This window comes from Grampus griseus (genome assembly GCF_964374135.1).
Source record: "Grampus griseus genome assembly, chromosome: 9".
NCBI classification, from domain to species: Eukaryota; Metazoa; Chordata; class Mammalia; order Artiodactyla; family Delphinidae; genus Grampus; species Grampus griseus.
In genome coordinates, this window is record NC_139003.1 from 73,436,353 (window position 1) to 73,453,862 (window position 17,510).

Below are 17,510 nucleotides of genomic sequence, written 5' to 3' on the forward strand. Positions count from 1 at the left end.
ACTTTTCCACATACACTGCATTCACATGGTTTTAATCCAGGAGTTTTCTTGTTCTGATCAAGAGGTGGAGTAAGGTTGAAGTTTCTTCCACGTGGACTACTGTCTTTACTCTCAGAGAATCTCACTGTCATATGATTTCTTGGTTTTCCCCCCTGGTTTTTGTACTGCTCTTCAATGTCATCACCATCCCATTTTGTTCCTGCTGAGGCCAGCTTCCTGAAGGTTTCCTGCATCACATCTCTGTAGAGTTTCTTCTGTGTAGGATTCAGTAGAGCCCACTCCTCCAGGATGAAGTTCACAGCCACATCCTTAAAGGTCACTGAGTCCATATCCAGCTTTTTGGGGTCTCCCCGAGTCCCTCCTACACGTCCCACGACCAGTGCAGAAAAGACTGGGACAGTTAAGGGCGGGGGACGCCTGATATCGTCTGTGGGATGTCAGAGTCCGTGGGGTGTCAGAGTCCGTGGGATGTCGGAGTCCGTGGCGACTTTCTTGCTGGTGTGGTGCATCACCCCGCCCACCTGTATCTTGCCTGCAGATACAATGTGATGTTCTGTGTGATGTTACTGTGATGTACTAAAGGTCATTTTCTATTTCCCTCACGTTTGTACAATTTTTAATTGTGACTCTTATATAAGGAAGATCTATCTATACTTTCTTCCCCAATTATTTGTTTATTCAGACATTTATTTTTACCACTATGGTATGCATTCATGAGTATTTATTTATAGAGTTATGATCCAATCCCATCGTTACATGCAAATCTCAGATATGCCAGGTTCGGTTCCAGACCACCTTGATGAAGTGTGAATATCTCAGTAAAGCCAGTCACATGAATTTTTTGGTTTCCCAGTGCATGTAAAAGTTAGGTTTACACTATACTGTAGTCTGTTAAGTGTACAGTAGCATTACATCTAAAAAAATAATACATATACCTTAATTAAAAAATACTTTATTGAGCTTCCCTGGTGGCGCAGTGGTTGAGAGTCTGCCTGCCGATGCAGGGGACACGGGTTCCAGCCCTAGTCCGGGAAGATCCCGCATGCCGCGGAGCAAGTAAGCCCGTGCATCACAGCTACTGAGCCTGCGCTCTAGAGCCCGCGAACCACAACTGCTGAGCCTGTGCTCTAGAGCCCGTGAGCCACAGCTACTGAGCCTGTGCTCTAGAGCCTGTGAGCCACAACTACTGAGCCCACGTGCCACAACCACTGAAGCCTACGCACCTAGAGCCTGTGCTCCGCAACAAGAGAAGCCACTGCAATGAGAAGCCCGCGCACCCAACGAAGAGTAGCCCCTGCTCAACGCAACTAAAGAAAGCCCGCGTGCAGCAACTAAGACCCAATGTGACCAAAATAAATAAATAAATTTATTTTTTAAAATGTCCAGGATACAATCCAAAATTACTCAACATACTCTGTATCTGACCATGATACAAGATAATCCACAAGTTAGAATTATTAGACAAAGACTTTAAAGCAGATATTATAACCATCATCCGTGGAGTAAAGGTAAGCATGCTTACAATAAAAGGAAAGACAGAAGTTTCAGCAACAAAATGTGGCAGAGTTGGACAGCCACATGCAAAAAAGAAACTTTGACCTGCATACCTCATATGTTTTATAAAAACTAACTCAGAATCACTCAAACCTAAATCTAAACCTAAAACTGTAAAACCTTTTAAATATGGGATAAAATCTTTGTGGCCTGAGGTTAGACCAAAGTTTTTAATACAACATCAGAAGTACAATCCATAAAAGAAAAATTGATAAACTGGATTTCATAAAAACTGAAAACTTTTGCTCTGTGAAAAATTCTGAAAACACCAGACACAGACTGGAAGAAAATATTTGAAAATCATATATCTGACAATGCACTTTTATCTAGAATATATAAAGAAGTCTCAAACCTCAACAGTATGTGAACAACAGTACACTTTTTAAAAATTGGCAAAGGATCTGGACACTTCACTAAACATTATACATGTGGCAAATAAGCACACGAAAAGATGTTCAACATCGTCTTTTATTTGGGGGAATGCAAATTAGTACCACAACAAGATACCTGTATACACCTATTAGAATGGCTAAAATAAAAAACAAGGACACCAAAACCCTGACAATTATAAGTACCGGGGAGATTGCAGAACTGGAACTTCCTTGCTGGTGGGAATGCAAAATGACACAGCACCTTTGGAAAACATTTTGGAATTTTCTTATAAAAGTTAAAACATACACTTAACCATATGACCTTGCATCCACTCCCAAGTATTCACCCCACCTTTGAATATATATGGAAGATTTATTTATAATCACCCAAACTGGAAACACCCCAAGTGTCCTTCAGCTGGTGAATGGATGAAATATTGTGGTATATCCATACATTGGAGTACTCTTCCCCAACGTAGAGGAATGAATTATTAATACACACAACCACATGGATGAAATTCAGATGCATTATGCTAAGTGAAAGCATCCAGCATCAAAAGGCTACTTGTTGAATGATTCCATTTGTATGATGTAATAGAAAAATCAAAACTATACAAAAGGTGAACAGATCAGTGTTTTCTAGTGTGTGATGGAGGAGGGAGTTTGACTGAAGAGACATCATGAAGGAGTTTTTGGAAGTGACAGCAGTTCTTCTACATTTGAATTTTGGAGATAGCTACATGACTTAATGCATTTATCAAAACTCATAGAACTATGTAGCAGAAAGAATGAATTTTACTGTATGTAAATTAATACATTTTCAGAAGTGTGAGACAACTCTTATCTTTGCGAAATTGCAGTCTAAAAAGGGAGAGAGATTTTCTAGTTTATTTTTATTTTAACAATCCAAAGAATTTCCTGCTCAGCCTCATGCATATGCCTCAATGTCATGAAACATGTCTCTTTATCAAGAATGATAGGAGTTGGGCTTCCCTGGTGGCACAGTGGTTGAGAGTCCACCTGCCGATGCAGGGGACACGGGTTCGTGCCCCGGTCTGGGAAGATCCCACATGCTGCGGAGCGGCTGGGCCTGTGAGCCATGGCCGCTGAGCCTGTGCGTCCGGAGCCTGTGCTCCACAACGGGAGAGGCCACAACAGTGAGAGGCCCGCGTAAGGCAAAAAAAAAAAAAAAAAAGATAAGAGTTAGAGCCAGAGGGACTCTTGAAAATGATTTTGTGCAATTCCATCATTTTATAAATAAGGACTAATGAGAAGCTTAGTTCCTTGAGCCAAGTTGAGTTATTTAATAATGGGGAAGAATGAGCCATGGAAGCAGTAAACAAATACAGACAGGCAGTAACAGTAGTAGTTAACGTATCTGATCCCCTTCAGTGTGCTGGGTTTCTAAATGCTTTTTTAAAATCCATTTTCTCATTTTATCCTTTGAGCAATAATATGAGGTAGGTATTTCTGTTACTCCCAGCTAAAAATGAAGAAACTGAGAATTGGAGAGAGAAGTTGCCTAAAATTATATGACTGGGAGGTAGAGTAGAGTCACCTGGACTAGAATCTAACTCATACAAGAAAGAAAGTATGATATGTCAGAACCTACAAGCAGTTCAGTGTTTGGGAACCATGATATTTGTGGCAATAGATAAAACAGAAAAGGTAGGCAGAGGTCAGTAGGATGTTATGTACTATTTGATTTTGTTCTTTTCTGCAGCCATAGGAAATGAGGAACCATTGAAAGTTTTCAGCAGATAATTAGATGGTCACCTTTTCATTTTAGACCATTTAGTATTTGTATGGAGGATAAATTTATAGGGAATAATTTTGAGACCAATCAGCAAAGACAGTAAGGACTTTTGGTAAGATACCAACTAAAACAAGTTGTAAGGTATATTTGGGACCAGTTTAAGAGATGTTTGTGTAATAAAATTGACAGGACTTGGTGATTAATTAGATGTGAGAAAAGAGATGAAAGGTACCAATGATGACTACTACCAGTTGAAATGGAGAATTCAGGAAAGCGATAGGTATAATGTAGAATTGTCTATCTCCCTTCAATTCTGTTGATTTTGCTTCTTATGGTTTGGGTCTCTGTTGTTAGGTACATACATGTTTCTAATTGTTATATCTTCTTGGTGGAGTGACACTTTTATTATTATAAAGTATCCTTACTTGTCTCTAGTAGTAATTTTTATCTTATTGTTCTAATATTAATATAGCCATTCCGACTCTATTTGCACAATGTATCAGTTTTCTGTCCTTTTACTTTTAGCCTATTCATGTCTTTGAATTTAAAGTGAGCCTCTGGTAGAAAGCATATAGTTGTATCATGTTTTTTCTTAATCCGGTCTGTCAATTTCTGCCTTTTGATTGGAGTGTTTAATACATTCATGTTTAATGCAATTACTGCTAAGGACTTCTGCCATTTTGGTATTTGTTTTCTATTTGTCTTCATGTCTTTTATCTTTTTTGTTCCTGTGTTTCTCCATTATTGACATTTTGTGTTAAACAAATATTGCTCATGTGTTATTTTAATTACCTTGTAATTTCTTTTAATATATGTATGTATTTATGTGTATGTATATATGTATGCATATATATATATACACACATACATATATATATATATATATATATGTATGTATGTATGTTTTTTTAAGTTATTTTCTTAGTGGTTGCCTGCTTTGGGGATTGCAGTTCACATCTTAAAACAGTCTAGTCTGGATTAATACCAACTTTATTTCAATAGCACGCAAAAGCTTTTCTCCTACATAGCTCTGCCTCCACTTCTGCTGTTTCTTTCACTAATTACATCTTTGTATATTGTACCCATCAACACAGATTTGTAATTACTGTTTTATTCAGTTGTGTTTTGAACTAGATGCAGGAAAAATGAGTAAAAAATGTATTTACACTGTCTTTTATATTTATCTATGTAGTTACTTTACCTGGTGTTCTTTATTTCTTCATGTGTATTCCAGTTATCATTTAGTGTCTTTTCATTTCAGCCTGAAGGACTCCCTTTAGTATTTCTTATAGGTGCAGATGTGCTAGTGATAGATTCCTTCAGTTTTTATTAATCTCGGAACATCTTAATTTATCCTTATTTTTGAAAGATAATTTTTCTGTATATAGAATTCTTGATTGACAGGTTTTTCCTTTTATCTCTTTGAATATATCATCCCATTGCTTTCGCACCTCCGTGATCTCTGATGAAAAAAATCAGCTTTTTTCTTAGTGATGATCCCTTGTAGATGATGAGTCACTTCTGTTTTGCTGCTTTCTAGATTCTGTCTTTGTTTTTCACTTTAAACAGTTTGATTATTGTGTCTCAGTGTGAATTTCTTTTCACTTAACCTACTTGAAGTTAACTGAGCCTCTTCAATGTGTATATTAATGTTTTTCATCAAATTTGGGGAGTTTTCAGCCATCATTTCTTCAAATATTCTTTTTTTTTTTTTTTTTTTTTTTTTTTTTGCGGTATGCGGGCCTCTCTCTGTTGTGGCCTCTCCCGTCCTGGAGCACAGGCTCCAGACGCGCAGGCTCAGCGGCCATGGCTCACGGGCCCAGCCGCTCCGCGGCATGTGGGATCCTCCAGGACCGGGGCACGAACCTGTGTCCCCTGCATCGGCAGGCGGACTCTCAACCACTGCGCCACCAGGGAAGCCCCAAATATTCTTTCTTTTAAAAACCTAGGACCAATAAGTCTCTCCCTCTTTGCTGAGAGGCTTTGTGTGCATGTTGGAGCCCCCATCAACACTCAGCCAGACAGTTGACAATGCTACCATAGCCTTCACTTTCTGCTTTTGCAGAACCTCAAAGGATAGGCATAAGTGAGAGTTTGGTTCTTCTCAGCCCTTTCCTGAGTAGACTCACAGCCCTAAGCATGTATGTGGCCTTCTAGATTCCAAGGAGTATGTCAGCTTTTTCTTTTAAGCTTTTTGTTTAGTCTGTTTATTGTTTGGCCCAAGTATTATTCATTGTTTTGGACATCCATGAAGTTAAAACACTTTCCTATAATTGTTTTAGACAAACACATGCCGTTCTCTACCCCGGAAGAAGACTTTTTGCATTGGATATTTCCAAGGAAGGTTAAATAGAAAAGTATTTTAAGTGGGGTCCTCCAAAGAAACAATGATGATTCTTTGGGAAAGAAGTTTTGAAAGGGCTCCAGCTCTGTTCTGTTCCCTCTGGTGACTACCAGGCTGCTGGGGAGTAGAAAATGGAACTAGGCAAGTTAAAACACCACAAAACTTGCTCTTCTTACCAAGATTCAGACATTTTCTTTATTAAACACTCCCTGAGTTACTGGAACGCTTGATTAATTTCCAGAGTCTGAAAGGGTTGATTTGATTGTTTTTTCCCAGTTTCTGATTCCTTTCACAGAGGAGTGGATTTTTGGAGATCACCATGTTTACTGACATTACCTCTTTCATAGTTTGGGGGACTTTTCCCCTTTATTTCTGAGAATTATAAGGATTGGAAAGTTAATGAGTTCTGTTTGCGACATGTTGAATGATGCTTTCTATGGCACATCTTGGAGATGTTAAATTCATAGTTTAGGAATCTGGATCTTGATGTACCTATCCATTTATAGATGATAGTTAAAACCATTAGAGTAGATAAGATTGCCTTTTAAAAAAATGTTTAGGGCTTCCCTGGTGGCGCAGTGGTTGAGAGTCCGCCTGCCGATGCAGGGGACACGGGTTCGTGCCCCGGTCCGGGAAGATCCCACATGCCGTGGAGCGGCTGGGCCCGTGAGCCATGGCCGCTGAGCCTGCGCGTCTGGAGCCTGTGCTCCGCAACGGGAGAGGCCATAACAGTGAGAGGCCCGTGTACCGCAAAAAAACCCCCAAAAAACAAACAAACAAAAAAAAGTGTTTATAATGAAATGACCAAAGGGCTTCTATATCTGAGTAGATAATTGCTGAAGGAAGAAATGAAAAATTACTCGTGATGCACATTTGATATCTACAAATTTATGGTCTCAAATCTCATCCAGTCTCTCAGACAGCCTATCAATCTTACTCTTTTTTTCAGCTTCCTCATTACCTTAGCAATTACCTAAACCTCCTTAAGTCTTCTGAATTCCCTTGTCACTCCCAGTTAACTTTCCCTTACTCTGTCTTCTACTTCAAGAAAATTTGAGCCATATAAATTCTCTCAAATTATCATTCCTCCCCCTTTTAATTTGTTTTTATCCACAGGTAATGATAGAGGAGAATTGAGTGCACTTATGAAAAGATTCATTTAGATATTCTAGGCTGAGTAGGTAAGGGAGAGTGTCCAGGAGGGACTGATAGGTTCCTCCTGATAGACATTGGAGGGATCCAGGGACTACAGGTTTCTCAGTTTGAATAATGAGGTTTTTTAGAACAAATCAAAATATGATTTCTGTAGAGTGAGTTATATATAAAAGTCTGATAAGAAATTGTATATATGCTACAAATGGACGTTTAGTTGAAAGTTATTCATTGAGCAAAGGGTGTGTTTTTTACTTAGCTGTAATAAATGCCAGACATTTAAAAATGTCCCTGTAGTGGGTTGAATTGTGCCTCCCAGAAAGATATGTTTAAGTCCTAATCCCCAGTATCTGTGAATGTGACCTTCTTGGGAAATAGTTATTTGCAGATGAGATGAATTAAGATGAAGTCATACTATGCTTAGTGTCTAGGATTTAGGACCTAGTGCACCCTAAATCCAATGACTGGCATCCATGTAAGGAAGGGAGAAGACACAGAGACACAGGGGAAAAGGCCATGTGAAGACAGAGGCAAAGATTGGAGAGCTGCACCTACAAGCCGATGAATGCCAAGGATTGCCAGAAGTCACCAGCAGCTAGGATGAGGCAAGGGAGTATTCTTCTCTAGAGCCTTTGATGGGCGCATTGCGCTACTGACACCTTGATTTGGGGCATCTAGCTCCATAACTGTGAGAGAGAGAATATCTGTTGTTTTTAAGCCACCCCGTTTGTGATTTTTTGTTTTTGCTTTTTTATAGTAGCCCTTGGAAACTAATATAGGCCCTCAGTTCACTCCTGAAATTATTTTAATTGATAAATATGCAGGTATGTTATCAAATGACAAACATAGAAATAACATCAGTAATCCATAAAGTATGTTTTATATATTACATTAGCTTAAGTTTGAGGGTAACACTTTGAAAATGAGATTGTAGGCAGAACTATGGCAGCTAGATAATTGGCTCTTGATGGGTACCTCAAATACATAAAGCTTAAAAGATCTGATTTAGTTCCGTTTATCCTTTCAAGTCTATGATTCCATTTGAAAATCTCAGCAAAGAGAGAAATTACTGTTAACATCATGTTAGCAAATAATCTACATAATTTCTAAATATGAATCTTCTACTTAAATCCTTTTAAAATACTACCATATTTTAATAGTTGTGTAATACAGCTTGGCATTTTATTAATAATATAGGTGAAATAAGCAATTTTTTCCCTATATTCAGTGTATTAAACCAAAATCATTTTGCTTACATCCTTGAGATTTTCTTAGAGAAATAAAATTTGGAATTTCTTCTTGATATGCTTTTGATACTTGTGATGTAGATATTTCACAGATCTTGATCCATGTAACAGATCAGCTGTAATTTTTTTTTAATTAGGCTTTACCTTTTTCAAGACTGTGTCTTATATAACTATCAGTTCTCTATTGCTCCTACAGCAAACTACCACAAATTTAACAGCTTAAAATAACACACATTTTTATATCACTGTTTGTTTAAGTCTGAAGTCCTAGTAGGTTCAGCCGGGGTCCTCTGCTTAGCCTCTCACAAAGGTGAGATCAGGGTGTTGGCTGGGCTGTGTTCCCGCCCCGAAGGCTCTGGGAGAGCATCTGCTTCCAGACTTACGCTATCAGCCAGATTCAGCGTTTGCTGTTGTAGGGCGTAGGTCCCTGTGTTCTTGCTGCCTGTCAGCAGGTGGGCAGTGGGGCTGGCATTTGCTCCTGGAGGTGACCCACGTTCCTTCTCACACTTTCCACGTGGCACCCCTCCAGCAACAGCGGGTCAAGTTCCTCTCACACTTCTGATTTCTCTGATTTCTCTTGCTACGTCTCTCTGATTCCAGCTGAAGAAAGCAGTCTCCTTTTAAGAACTTATGTGATTAGATTGGGCCCACGCAGGTAATTCAGAACACTCTCCCTTTGTTAACCTTTATAAACTTAGTTACATCCCTTTTGCCATGTAATAAAACGTATTGACAAGTTCCAGGGATTAGGGCACAGACATCTTTGTGGGGGATTGGGGCATTTTGCCCACCATAACTAACTAATATCAACAGTTTTGATAATTAGTTGCATTAATTATAAAAAATATTAACCCTACTAAAAATAATTATAAAAATAATTAAAATAATTATAAATACAAAAAAGATATTATAGTGTATTTAGTTAGTACAAGAACCCTGTACCTCCCTGTATCCATATATTATAAAGTATAATGATAATGTTTGCTAAGAGGTAAGAAATTCAGAAATTGTCTTACACCATAGAAAACACACTTCTTTGTGGAAAAGGTTAATAAACTGAAATGTCATTCCCCTAATGATAGTTGAATTGTACAACATAATTTACTTATTTTGAGATTTTATCCAACTTTCATTGCTTGAAATTAATTGGATACCCACACCTCTTAGGAGTAGACTAGAAAGTCCACACACAAACCATGTCCCCATCATTTCTCATTTATCTTACAGTTTCCTGCTGAGTAGGTGGGGACTTGAATTTCTTTCTCATTTGGTACCAGTAGCTCCATGTGGTTACAAATGACTCTCTCAAGATAACGGAAGCTTCTTAAAATCAGAGACTCTGACTTGTTCAGATTTGTATCACCAGTGCCTGGCACATTACAGATGTTCCACAAATATTTGTTGAAAAATGACTGAGCTCATGAATATCACAGCTAACAAATGTTTATTAAATAGCCAGTGTGTACAAGTTGATCACCCATTGATTCAGTGTTTACTGAATGATCTCGTGCCTTCAAGCCATCACTTACCTGATTTCTTTCTGATTATTCTTGGCCACTGTTGCTGTAAAAGAACAGAGGTCTCTACTACAGGTGATTCAGTACAAAAAGCCTGAACTAGAAACCAGGTGCCTTGAATTCTGCTCTGATATTAATAAATTGTATGTTTCCCAAGCAAATTAATTAATTTCTGAGCCCCAACTTACTATCTATAAAATGAAAATGTAAAATAAGATCCTTAAAATTTCTTCCAGCTTTTAAATTTTTACACTTAGAATTTTTCTTTTGAAGTAAAATGGGAAACTTGAAAGATAAAAGAGTTCAAGATTGATCCTAAACATAAACCCTCATTTAATTGTTTTTAGCCCTTGTCTGGCTGTTAGCATTCATAAGATGCAAGTCGTTTTACCTTAAACCTTAACTGCCTTTATTTTTAATGTCTTTAAGAATTTTGTCTCAACTATTTATTTATCCTTTCATTTAATTTTTCAAGACTGAAAGAGGAAGAAAATTTCAATGAGATACCTCAAATGCAATTTTTTAAAATAAAACAAAGAATAGGGGATAATATCTGACATGGACACTATAGATTTTCTATTAGTAAGTCAAAAGCAGGACCAGGTAAAAGAAGCCAGCTGAATTGAATATTCTTATTATCCAAGTTCTACTATCAGACTGGGAAAAAATATTGCTTCTTTCCCTTAAGTAACAATTTTAAGGGAAGGACTAAAGCTAATAGTTTATCCATTATGAACGTGACAATATACCAATTAACCAAATTTTTATGTGCTGCACCCATTATACACAAAATGAAAGGACTTTTTTCTGAAATACAGAAGCAGTTAGTTCCAGTAGAACTATCTTATAACTTAGAGAATATATAAGGATCACTCCGTGTACCAGAATCTAATAGTCTTAATTCTGTGAGACCTAAAAATTCTGTTAAATTTGAAATGTAGTGTTTGCCCCACTCTTATTTTTGCCTTGTGAAGAAACTCAGTACACTACAAAATTATTAACTGATTTTATTTGAAGTAGTTCTAAGATATTTCCTGCCTCTAGGCATTATATTCAAAACCTAGACAATAGTTTTTAAGGAAGGGTGGATATGAGCCTTGAACATTATGTATTGTTATACCTGGAAGAGATTTTTGAGATCATCTGTTAGAAAACCCTCTTATTTTGTAGATAAGGAAACTGAGGAAACAGCTTTTATTTTCAGTTCTTAGCAGAATCATGACTTTAAAGTCATGTACTGCACTGTGTGTTGGATGGCATTTTAAAATAAAAACATGAAGTATTTTGCAACTACTCAAAAGTATAGTATGACCAGAAGAGAAATTATTTTAAATTATAATTTAATTTAGATAAAGTGAATTACTATTCATTTATTATTTTTCTGTTTAGGTGAAAAGAGATTTGAATGTCCGGAATGTTCTAAAAGATTTATGCGGAGTGATCATCTCTCCAAACATGTCAAAACGCACCAGAATAAGAAAGGTGGTGGGACAGCTCTTGCCATTGTTACCTCCGGAGAACTGGACTCATCTGTAACAGAGGTGCTTGGCTCCCCAAGAATTGTCACAGTTGCAGCCATTTCTCAAGATTCAAACCCAGCAACTCCCAATGTTTCAACCAACATGGAAGAATTCTGAAAAGTTATTTATAACAGAGACCTCTAGTGCTGCACTTAAGTTTACACACATTTGAAAATCTGGAAATGGGCTGGTCAGGTGAATTACAAAGTAGGAAATCATGTTTTCATTCTTGGCTTCTTTAAGTATTCCAAGATTTTGGGTCAGCACATGAAGTGTTGAATTTTTAAAAATATAAAAAGCAAACAGATGTACTGGAAACAGGTAGAAAAGTATTTCCTCCATATTATACGTTGTAGTTATTTGGAGATCTATCACATTATCTTTAAACTGAATCTTCCCCTTTCTTAACATCATGTGTTAACATGTTTAAAAAGACAGACCTCAGTAGTTTGTAGGCTGGACCTTAATTGGACTTGTTTTCTTTGAAAGTACTTTGTTATAAATTCAGTCAGTAATAATTTATGTGGATTTATTTTTTTTTGCAGTAGCACAGAAAACAAATAGTTAACTGATGATAGAGATAATACTTTATTTCCTTAGCTTGATTTTTGGAAAATCAACTGAAAATAGTTTTGGCCGTCTTTTCTAAATATTAGAAGTTCTTCAACAGTTGAATTAGGTAAGTTCCAAAAAAGTAATCTGAGAGGCATCTCAGATCTTTATTACCACTACATTGTAGTAGTGCGTATGCAGACAATCAGTGAAGTCCAAGTACTTTCTCCATTTGGAGACACAAGAGGAACTTAGAGCTAAACCTTAGGTTAAATTTTAGATTGAAACCTTAGGAAAATACTGGGGGGAAAACAAAACTCATAATAGCTTCAGAAAAATAAAATGAGGCAATTTAACAGGTAAGGTTTTGAAGTTAGGATTGATTATATTCCTAACCCTAGGTTGAACCACAAAGTTCATTTTAAATGTTTATATTGGAAATATTTGCATAGAGTTTAAATCGTTCTGTAGTTTCATATTCTGTAAATATGAATTATGTTGACAATGTGCAAAATTCTTTATGCTTTGACTTGGTAGCCAAAGAAAGAATTATCACACTTTTTTTAAGGCCAGCAGAAAATTATCTTTTAACTACATTACAATTTCTGTTTTCCTCTTTACTAAAAATTAGCGAATCCCATTTTATTTCTAGCACTGTGTTAGAGGCTGATTAAGAATTTATAACACAGTAATGTCTTTATGTTATGCCAATAACTGAATTTTCCCTAAGAAGACAGCCTAACAAATATATAACAGATGTGATACTATGAAACAAAAATTATTTTTTAAAAATCAGAATAATTTCAATTAAGTGACTAAAGAAAAAATGTATTTCATTGTTTATACAAGGGTCTTAATAGGAAAGATGGCCAAAAGTTTCATATAAAAAAAATTGGGAGTATACCAGTAGCTTAAATATTAGTAAGATATTTAATAGTTTAAAAATATATTTACAAAGAATTATAATGGAATTGGAATTGACCATTTGAAAACTAAAGTTTTTAACTGCTCGGTTTATTAACACCATTAGTTTGGGGACTGTTTGAATATAGGTGTATGTTTTCTTGTGCATTCCCTATTATTTCAGGAAAAGTACTACTCATGCGAAATCTCTTCCGAAATTGTGATGTTTCTTGTATTTTTGATGAAGGAGAAATACTGTAATGATCACTGTTTACACTATGTACACTTTAGGCCAGCCCTTTGTAGCGTTATATAAAACTGAAGGTCTTTTGTGCTTTCAGTTTGTATAAAAAAGCTTTGAGATTAAAGGAAAAAAAAATTTTTACACTGTGGTTATAAATTTCAAGTTTCTTAAAGCTTTTGTAGACTTGTAACAAAGTCTTTAAATTTTAGTTGGATTTTGTAAATTGTTTTGTATATTTTATTTAACGTACTCTTAACAACTGATGTATCTGGCTTTAAAACATCAGAATCAGTTTGTTGCTTTGTTTGGTACAGAGGAGCATTTGGTAGTATTAATTTTAATTTTATTATATAGGAGCTGAAACATCAAATATATATTTTATCTATCATTATGCTACACAATCAGTGCTATAAATTTTTTTATGCAAAGAAACTTTCGTAATGTTTGAATCATGTTTCCTCAGAGTGACACTTTTTGTTGTTGTTAATACCGAGTATGAGCTCTCTGCACCATTATTCCATGAACCAATTTTAATGCATACCTATGTATGCTCCTCAGAAACCGAAGTTATTTTTTAATCAACAATGAGGCCTATTATAAATTTAACAAAATGAATTTGGATAGCTTTATAGCATATAAAATATATTAATTTGTGTTAGCAGGTGCACATTTCACCACTGAAATTAGAAATCTTTTGACAGTCTGTTCTGCATACCATTCTGAATCCACTCTTCTGTCTTATAAGAATCGTAAATTTCAGTGTCCTTTATTTGACTCAGTGGGATATAGCTGTTATAAGTAATAGGGCACAGATGTGCAGTAGAGTCTTGTTTAATGACATTTCACTGTTCATTCCCTTTGCCACTGTTATAAAACTTTTCTTTATTGTAATTATCAGTGCAAAGCTATGTATTTATCATGGTAGAACTCCAGTGTTAGAATAGTTTTTTCTTACAGTATACTTTCTTTGGTTAGGTTTGTGTATGTGTTGCTGATTACATTAGAACTTGATGTTAAGTCATTATTTATCACACTCTCATGAGAGCAGTAATAAAAGTGTGTAATCTAGGAGAAAAAGTTAATTTGTCAAACTTAGATAAGCATGATGTTTAGGTCCTATTTTTCAATTTTATAACTGTTTTATTGCAACAATATTTGTATTTAAGTCTTCATTTTAAGGCCTTGTGGTGTTTTTTTATGCATGTCACTAAGTTGTCATCCCACATAAATTGATGTGCAGCATAGGGTATTAAATCTACATAATGATTTTAAAACAGAAATAGTTGATGGTAAAATGTAAATGTTTTGCAAAAATTCCTTATAAAAAGTTTTGTAGTAACATTTCACTTGTAAATTTTTTTTTGTAAAAAAAAAGAAAAAAAAAAAAAGATGAGTCCAGAAAAAAACCTGTTTCCCATATCCTAGAATTTAGACAATTATTCTGCCAGCAAAGCCTCTGGGGCTGTAATTGACATTTTTACAGTGCTGATTTGTATAAAATTTGTTTTTTGTGGATTTGGAAATAAAATCATGTACAAGTTGTTGCCTGCAATAACAATTGCAAGTAACCTATTAAAAATTCCCTTGAGTTTAACATGTTTCTTCATTTAATTATGTATGCTATAAAACAGCAATAAATTGTTTGAACTATCAACCTTTTTATAATGATGAACACTGGAAAGTAAATGCTTCTCACTAGAAAACATATTGGCAACTCTTCATAATTCCTGGTATTAAGATCTGGTCACCATTTCTCTGAACGTACCACCAAAGAACACCAATTCAAATTTCATGTTAATTTGTAGCCATTGCTCTAGACATGTATGGAAATTAAAATTTGATTTAGGGACATTTTTTACTTAAATATTTTTAAACAGTAAATGTTAGGAAATTGTAGGAAGACCTAAAAACGAAAACATAATTAAGATGTTTCTTAAGCTTACAGAAACACTAAGAAGCAATGTATGCCATATATATAGATGCCGCAGTCTATAAGCAGAAGCTATTGTCTTTTCCTCTTGGGAGAGCCCTGCAAATCTCATGCAGAACCTTAATGGACATAATGAATACATTACTATAACAACTTCAGTTAACAGATTTCCAAACCCAGGACAGATTAGATATGGCCAAGTGAGGGGCAGGGGATGTTAGGCAGCAGGGAAGTACATTGATCTACTAACAGAAGACGCCAAAAATTCTTTTTAAATCTGTAGCGACCAAGGCTTACATAGTGTTTGGGTAGATCGCGTTGTATAGTAAAACCCTGAGGTAAAGACATGGCTAGTGTAATAATATGTGTTCATTAACAATTCCTGAATCAAGAAACAGTTAAATTTATTCTACTCTGCCAAACAAGACTAGTAAGGAATAAATTTTTCAAAAGATTTGCATCAAACTAAAAATGTAAACTTCAGTTATCTGAAAAATTCACATTTGGAAGCATCAGAATGATATTGTATAAAAGGGATAATGCAAGTAGTAAACTTTTTCTATATTTTTTTATTTTTTATGTGGTAGTACCAGTTTGATTCTTGGACTTCTAGGAACTTCATACTCGGAACCAGGAACCAGGCGCCAAGAGTGAGTCAAAGAAAATACCAAAAAAGTAATGCTTTTTACTTTATCATAGATTTTTTTTTTTAACTGGATTATATTTGCTTTACACTGCTGTGTCAGTTTTTGCTGTACAGCAAAGTGAATCAGCTGTACATATATGTATATCCCCTCTTTTTTGGATTTCCTTCCCATTTAGGTCACCACAGAGCACCAAGTAGAGTTCCCTGTGCTATACAGTAGGTTTTCATTAATTATCTGTTTTATACGTAATAGTGTATATATGTCAGTCCCAATCTCCCAATTCATCCCACCTCCTGCCCTTTGCCCTTGGTATCCATATGTTTGTTCTCTACATCTGTGTCTCTGTTAATGCTTTGCAAATAAGATGGTCTTTACCGTTTTTCCAGAGTCCACATATATGTGTTAATATACGAGATTTGTTTTTCTCTTTCTGACTTCACTCTGTATGAGAGTCTAGGTCCATCAACATCTCTGCAAATGACACAATTTCGTTCCTTTTATGGCTGAGTAATATTCCATTGTATATATGTACCACATCTTCTTTATCCGTTCCTCTGTTGATGGACATTTAGGTTGCTTCCATGTCCTGGTTATTGTAAATAGTGCTGCAGTGAACATTGCGGGTGCATGTATCTTTTTGAATTATGGTTTTCTCTGGGTATATGACAAGTAATGTGATTGCTGGGTCATATGGTAGTACTATTTTTAGTTTTTTAATGAACCTCTATACTGTTCTGCATAGTGGCTGTATGAATTTCCATTCCCACAAACAGTGTAAGAGGGTTCCCTTTTCTCCACACCCTCTCCAGCATTTATTGTTTGTAGATTTTTTGAAGATTACCATTCTGACTAGTGTGAGGTGATACCTCATTATAGTTTTGATTTGCATTATTAGAAATAGTGATGGTGAGCATCTTTTCACTTGTTTGTTGGCCAACTGTATGTCTTCTTTGGAGAAATGTCTATTTAGGTCTTCTGCCCATTTTTTGATTCGGTTGTTTGTTTTTTTGATACTGAGCTACATGAGCTGTTTGTATATTTTGGAGATTAATCCTTTGTCAGTTGCTTCATTTGCAAATATTTTCTCCCATTCTGAGGGTTGTCTTTTCATCTTGTTTATGGTTTCCTTTGCTATGCAAAAGCTTTTAAGTTTCATTAGGTTCCACTGGTTTATTTTTGTTTTTATTTTCATTACTCTAGGAGGTGGGTCAAAAAAGATCTTGCTGCAGTTTATGTCAGAATATCATAGATTGTTGACATAAAACCACTGGTGTAATAAGTTAGGAAAGTTGAAGCAGTGCTCAGCACAACACTAAATATAATAAAGTATAGTTCACAATGCTGTTCATGGTAAAGTCAAGATATCAAGAAAAAAAGATGGCATAGCTTGTTTATTTTTATTTAAAATTTCAGATGCTTAAAGAGTGCAGACTTCAGGTATGTACAAGAAATAAATACTTTATTCTTCAATACATCTGAATTACATATTATTGTATTTACTGCCCAAGCAATAATGTTTGATTCACACACAACCAACTTGTAATTGTGTAGCAGGATTTTTAAGGCATGTATTCTGTTCTTCTAAGGGTTGCTGATTAGTGTACGTCTTAGGCTGTGTTCTTCTCTGAAGCAGGTGGCAATGAAATAATTTATTTTTGGGTACCTGAGAGTGATTTCAAGTGCAAATAGTAAGAGAGAAACACAGAGCAAGGGAGGAAGGAAGATGGTACAAACCTTCGTTTTTGTCTAAGGTAATAGTTTGGCAACTGCTAG

The 17,510-nt window shown here is 35.7% G+C and overlaps 1 protein-coding gene across 4 annotated transcripts in view; it reads left to right on the forward strand.

Moving 5' to 3' along the window:
• SP4 (Sp4 transcription factor) overlaps positions 1-15,935 on the forward strand; it is a 72,977-nt gene extending 57,042 nt beyond the window's left edge. For 3 of the 4 annotated variants that reach the window (XM_082662493.1, XM_082662495.1, XM_082662494.1), the window contains one exon: positions 11,331-14,736. In XM_082662493.1, the coding sequence (XP_082518619.1) occupies positions 11,331-11,578 (248 nt within the window). In that variant the 3' untranslated portion in view covers positions 11,579-14,736. Of the gene's footprint in view, positions 1-11,330; positions 14,737-15,677; positions 15,766-15,912 lie in introns of those variants that run through there. The other variant, XR_014297235.1, reaches the window with a different exon arrangement.
• The last annotated feature ends 1,575 nt before the right edge of the window (positions 15,936-17,510 follow it).